The sequence below is a fragment of the Aethalodelphis obliquidens genome, unplaced genomic scaffold (assembly GCF_003676395.1).
Source record: "Aethalodelphis obliquidens isolate GAN/ISIS:26980383/991018 unplaced genomic scaffold, ASM367639v1 scaffold57, whole genome shotgun sequence".
Taxonomy (NCBI): domain Eukaryota; kingdom Metazoa; phylum Chordata; class Mammalia; order Artiodactyla; family Delphinidae; genus Aethalodelphis; species Aethalodelphis obliquidens.
This window is the reverse complement of record NW_020838001.1, coordinates 3,579,452-3,585,934: the sequence shown is the minus strand read 5'-3', so window position 1 is coordinate 3,585,934 and position 6,483 is coordinate 3,579,452. Positions and strand designations below refer to the sequence as shown.

Sequence of the window (6,483 nt, the reverse complement as noted above, 5' to 3'; positions counted from 1 at the left end):
TTGGTGGCCCATTCTCGGCTCTGTCCTCCCCGGCCACTGGAGGACCCATTGTGGGTGTTTCTGCATCTGGATCCCCAGCGCGTGGCGTGGTACTCGGCACACGCTGGACTCTGCGGATTATTGGAAGGGAGGGAGGGAGGGAGGGAGGGAGGCTGGCTTCTTTCTCTGAGGGGACTGCTGCTAAGCGCCCAAAGCCCCATGTGCAGTGAGGACCCCCATTTCCCCACACCTCAGTGCTCCCCCTGCACCCCAGCCCTGCTTTAGGTGCTGGCCGGATACAAAGAAGCAGCCCCCGGAAGGTCCCCAGCCCCTGCCCAGCTTCAGGACCCCAGGCAGGCTCCTCTGAGCCCCGGTTGTTTTCATCACCCACAGTAGGGCTGAGAGCAGCACCCTCTACCTGGGGTGGCTTGAGGGGCTGAGACAGGATCCTGCCCATCGGAGCTTCTCTGCACAGCAAGGCCGGGGCTGGGCGCACCCTCCCCCGGCGTCCCTGTGGCCCTGCCACCTGAGGGTCTGGCCCCCTTCTTAGCCCAGGCTGTGTGACACAGCTCCCCTTTCTGTGTCCTTTACTGGGCTTTCCTCTTCTTCAACGCCCGAGCCTTAGCCGGAGGTGTGGGAGTTGCCTCTCTTTCTCCCACACCACCATCTAGAAGGGTTAGAATTGCTCATTAGCCCCTTGGGGGGCACTTCTGTAAGTGGCAGCCCTAGGCGGTGTCACCTCCCTTGCCTTGCCTGGTCTCATCAACTCCATCAAGGAATCTGGGGGAGGCCTCCCTGGAAGGTGCCAGGTGCCCCTCTGCCTCTCTCCTCCCCGGCGAGGGGCTGAGGGCTGGGGGGGAGGGGGAAGGAGGGCTGGGCAGTGGGGAGGAGGCTGTGGTGGGCGGGGACAAAGCTCCGGAGTGCCCCACCCCCCATCCCACGGTGGCCTCCAGATCCCCGAGAGAGGAAGGGCCCTGGAAACCTCTGCCTGAAGCTGCTGGGGAGATTAGGCCCTGACCTCCGAGGGAGGCACCCTCAGGGTTTCCTCCCCGCCAGCGGGGAGCCGGAGGAAGCGGGATGTGGAATCCTTGTTTCCAGAGAGCGGCTGCGGTGGGAGTGGGCGGTTCAGAACCCAGGATTCAGCCCTCTCCCTCGGGGCGGGCGGCGTGCAGTTCAGGTATTTGAGACCCCGCCCCATCCCCACGCTGGCTCTCGCTCCCCTCTCTCGTGACGTCAAGCTCCTCTCGCGGGGCATGATGGGAGAATCCTAATGTTTTCCAACAGATGCTCCAAGAACAGCTTTCAGATTAAAGCAATCGCCAGAGCAAAGATTCTTCTTTTTTCCTTTTTTTTCCCCCGGGGGGTGGGAGGTGGGGTGGGGGGAGGGAGCGCCCCCAGAAATTCTCGGGCATCACCCCCTGCCCCAAGCACGCAATAAACACTGACAAGAAAAAGTTTTTATTTCCTGGTTCAACTTTTTTTTTTTTTCCTGGAATATAGACTGAAGAATGGGAATAAACACGAATAAATAACAGAGCGAGGCCGCGCACGCCGGGATGCGCCTGGCTGCAGCCGCGAGGCTATTGTCTCACCGCCCTGAAGCCAGCCCCGGCCTCGTCCTCCGGCTTCTTCCCTTTCCCTGTCCTTTTTTATTTTCCTTTTTAAAAAGCCGCCCCCTCCAGTCCCCTGGCCAGTGACCTTGGCCTCCTCGGATGCTCTGATTACACGCGGCTCCCACCAACTTGCCCCCACGCCGGCCGGGCCCATGGCCGCGTCCGAGGACGGGAGCGGCTGCCTCGTGTCGCGGGGCCGCTCGCAGAGTGACCCCAGCGTCCTCACCGACTCCTCGGCCACGTCCTCCGCGGACGCCGGGGAGAACCCAGGTAACGGGGTGGGCGGGGGAGGGCGGGGAGGGCCGGGGCAGGGGGCGCTGGGCGCCAAGTCCCGGGCGCTGCTGCGCGCCGGGGCTGCATTTGCGGAGCCGCGGCAGGACCCGGTCGCTCAGGCTCCCCATAAGGCGGCGGAGCCCTTTGTCCGGGGAGGAGCCGGTTCCCCGGGTAGAGCCCGGCACTCCGCATCTGCCCTCCTTGCGGGTTGGTGGGATCTGCTGGCCCCTCCGAGGGGCTTCCCTTCTTTGGGTGCTGACCAGCTGGGGGCCGGGAGTCAGACCTGTGGCCGCCTCTACCAGCGCCGGCTCCGAGCTCTGCTTCCCTCCCCCGCGGCCCCAGCTCCGGTGGCCCAGGAGGCCCGGCTGGGGCATCCCCCGCCCGGGCAGGGCAGCGCTTATGCGGCCGCCGCGCAGAGGGGTTCCGCGGGGCGCCCAAGTCGGCGGGGCCTGGCGCACCTGGGCGCGCCCGCCCGCCTCCCGGGACAGGTGTGCTGGCAGAGCTGCCACTGGGAGATGAAGGGCATGCGTGCACCAGGACGGAGCCTGATTTCATTAAATTATATGGACTTCGTTCATTCCCCCACCCCCCGCGGCAGCGTCGATTGTTTAGGTGATAAATCCGGTCACAAAGGAGTCTATACGGCTTGATTGATTACTTTCCAAAGAGGAAGAAAGGCCTAATAAAGCAGGAGGGGGGTGGTGGGAGGTGGGCTGTGCGCCCCGTCACCATGGAGACGCAGGAAGCAAAGTGATCATTAAAACCTTTCTCCACCAGAAGGCAATTTTCACTTCACAGGGAGAAGTCTGAGCTTCTGAAATGTAGGGTTCAAAAAAAGAATCAAAGCTGGTGTTTTGGTATCACGCCACAGGACTCCATTCGAATCTTAGAGAAGCACCATCCTGTCACAGGTTCTGTTTTGACAATAAGTTGCTCTTACCTTCCTTTGAGGATTGTCCCTCTCTAAATTCACTGACCCCAGATGGGGACTTGAGCACGGTAAATGGTGGGCATCAAACTCCTGATACTCCCTGGGGCTGGGGTGAACCGGCTTTGTGGGGAGGGATTCCTTCACTCCGCTGGAACACAGAGGAGCTTCACTATTTAACTGCAAAGAAAGACGGGTTAAAAGGCAGCTCTGTGGGCGCCAGGGCCCAATCTGAAATTTTAAACAATAAACCCATGCAAGGCTTGTAAGATTTCTTTGTTAGGACTATTGACACTGTCATTTGGTCAAACTAAGGTACCCACCGGAGGAGATCCCTGGCCCTTTTTTTATATCTGGGAGGGCAAGTTAATTTCCTTAGAGTTTCAAGCAGAGGTAGCTCTGCGTAGACCCTTAAGGCTTTAATTAATCCATTTATTAGAAATCTGGGATTAAGCCCTCAGCACTCCATGGTGGATTGGTTTTCTCTGTGTTGGAGATGCACATCCATGATTGTTCCAATTATGGAAGTTGAGTGGCTCGTCATGAGAAAATCCTTTTCAGCTCCTTTTGTCTCGCTGGCAGTAAAAGGAAGCAAACTTGAAACAGGAATTATGGAGGATTTCGCTTTTTGGCTGTCTGTGAGTTGATGCCTCCGTGGGTGGGAACAGAGGGCTTGACAGGTGTCTTGTGCGGGTCCGCCTGGGAGAGAGGTGGAAGGGCTTGGATGTCCGTGATTAAGTGATACCACGGGAGGCTGAAAGCCCGAGTTCGTCTCTGGTTCAGATGCTCAAAATGGGACCCAGCGAGCAGACGCCTGAGGTAAAAAAAAGTCTCTAGTAGGTATAATTCTGTGAGTGGTAGAACCTTACTAAAAAGCAAAAATCAGTGAAGTATTTAAGGATTGTGTTCAGCACAGGAGTTCACGGTAGAAAGAGATTCAGAATCTTCAAGTTGGAAGCGACCTGGGAGCTTGGAGTGGGAAGGGTGATCAGGGAGCATTATCTACACCTGCTTTGCTTGGTCGGCTTGGCATGTGCTTGCATGCCTCTTCTGATGGGGGACTCACTTCTTTTCGATGCAGTGCATGCGTCTCTTTGGGCAGACCGATTTGAAAAGTCTTTTTCAAACGATCTGGGAAGGTCTGCTACCAGTCAGTTCTGATGTGATCTTCTCATGATGCACGTTACCTGGGTTTTCAGAGAGTCTGGTGTTGTGACTTAGTTATCGCGCCCACCTGAGTCACTTCCTCACTAGGTTGAAGAGTCCCAGCCCTTCGCCTCCCTTGCCCTGTGGGACCTCTCCCATTTGTCCGCCTGCTGCTCTAAAGAGCTGCTTCTGAAATGTGAAGCTCACAAGCCAGCTGTGGAATAACCCGGTGCAAAGTCAGATAGAAGTGTCACCTCCTTCCATCTACATTCTATGATTTTATAAAAACAGCCCAAGGTTGCATTTAGCTTTTCCCCCTCCAAAATGCATCCTTAACGCATCAATATTCTCACCACAAAAACTAAGAACAGGGCTTCCCTGGTGGCACAGTGGTTGAGAGTCCGCCTGCCGATGCAGGGGGCGTGGGTTTGTGCTCCGGTCCGGGAAGATCCCACATGCCGCGGAGCGGCTGGGCCCGTGAGCCGTGGCCGCTGAGCCTGCGCGTCCGGAGCCTGTACTCCACAACGGGAGAGGCCACAACAGTGAGAGGCCCACGTGCCGCACAAAAAAACACAAAAAACTCAGAACATTATGGGAAAGGTAAGCAATGACCCCCCTTTCTGTCACTCTCCAGAGGTTATCTCTGTGACGAGTTCGGTGGAGCATCTGGACCTTTTCCTACGTGTTTATATCTACAGGTTCTTGGGGAAAGGCATTTAAAAGAACTCAAGTGGTAACACACTGTATGGGGGTCTTCCATTTGGGTTTCTACTCAACACTGGGTCTCAGAGATCTCCCTTTCTTAATAACCACATAGTGTCCCAGGGAATATATTTTTCTCAGTTGAGCTATTAGATATTTGTGTCTCCAATTTTTAACTGTTTCAAGTAGCACAGCAGCGGTCATCCAGGCAAAGCCTTCTTGTGCTCCTTTGTGAATTTCCTCTAGGGTATATCTGGGTCACAGGAGACTCACATTTAAAATTTTTCTGATACTGCGTCCTCCTGGAAAATGGACCACTGATGCTCCTTCAGAATCTGAGAGCACCCTTTCTCCAAAGGCTTGCCAGCACCTGAGGTCATCAATCTGGTTTTCTCTCACACGAAGGGTGACAGGGGGTCTCTCGTGTTTATTTGTGGCTCTTTGACTGCTGGTGAGCGTGAACATCTTTTTGTGGCCTTATTAGTGCGTTAAATCTCTCAGCGGCCAGGGGCTGCGTGGCAGGGATGAAAGAGTTTCCCAGAGGGTCGCCCTAATGCTCTCTCCACACCGTTACTCCATTCACGATTCTTTTGGCAGCGTTACAGGGTTCTTCACTGCAAATCCTTACTCTGTACCCACAAGCATGGTTAAGATTTTCCCCAAAACTTAAAATTTAAAAAAGGCAACTCAGGGCTTCCCTGGTGGTGCAGTGGTTGAGAGTCCGTCTGCCGATGCAGGGGACGCGGGTTCGTGCCCCGGTCCGGGAAGATCCCACATGCTGCGGAGCGGCTGGGCCCGTGAGCCATGGCCGCCGAGCCTGCGCGTCCGGAGCCTGTGCTCCGCAACAGGAGAGGCCACAGCACTGAGAGGCCCGCGTACAGCAAAAAAAAAGGCAACTTGGCATCCCATCACCTTGCCTCCCTCTGAGGGGTTCATACTCGCGAGAAGTTTTGCTTTTCCTCGTTCCATTAGCTCTCAGGCCATGGGATGGGCTCTGCCCTGGCGTTGGTCCCGTGTGGACCCCCTTCTGGTCCGAACCCACGTCACCTCCTCACCTTGTCCCTTCACTGCTCTCGCCCGCTCATCCCCCACTTCTGACACCCTCTCCTCCCTGGGTTTTCCCTGCATCCCGCGGCACGTCTTCCCAGCGCATCGCATGGGGGTTCCCACAGGGCCTTCTTCCTCCACTCTCAGCTCTCTCCCTGGTTCCCAGATGCCAGGACCAGAGACTGAGCCGAGTCACCCTGGACAGCTGTTTAGAATGTTTCCATGGGGACCTGCAATTTGTCTTTTTGAAGATTCTGCTGTGCAGCCAGGTGGGGGACGCTTTGATCTAGAGCGGGTTTCTCAACCTCAGCACAGTTGCCATTGGTACTGGGGTCCTCCTCTGCTCTGGGGGCCCCCCTGTGCTTTGTAGGATGTTTAGTAGCCTCCCTGACATCTGTCCACTAGACAGCAGTAGCACCCCGGTGCCTGGTTGTGACCATCGAAAAATGTCCTCAGACGTTGCCAAATGTCCCCTGGGGGCAAAATCTCCCTGGAGAACTGCTGATGGAGCTCTTTCATTGTCAAACCCTAGCAGTGTATCAGGATCGCCTGGAAGGGTCGTTAACCGCCCCCCCCCCCCGCCCCGCGCCGCCCCGGTGTTTCCAGTTCAGCCTATGTGGTGGGGGCCGGTGATGTGCATTTCTAACACGTGACCAGGTGACGCTGATGCTTCGGGTCAGGTGAGCGCACCTGGGGACCCACTGAGCCTAGTCCTTTGCCATGGTCTCAGTCTGTGCTGACAAGTTCCGTGTGTGTGTGTGTGTGTGTGTGTGTGTGTGTGTGTGTGTGTGTGTG

The 6,483-nt window shown here is 56.5% G+C and overlaps 1 protein-coding gene across 1 annotated transcript in view; it reads left to right on the top strand.

Moving 5' to 3' along the window:
- The first annotated feature begins 1,290 nt into the window (after window positions 1–1,290).
- The window catches only part of PHACTR3 (phosphatase and actin regulator 3), a 221,533-nt gene continuing 216,340 nt past the window's right edge, over window positions 1,291–6,483 (top strand). The window contains exon 1 of the mRNA XM_027086837.1: window positions 1,291–1,862. Coding sequence (XP_026942638.1) covers window positions 1,745–1,862 — 118 coding nt within the window. The 5' untranslated portion in view covers window positions 1,291–1,744. The remainder of the gene's footprint in view (window positions 1,863–6,483) is intronic.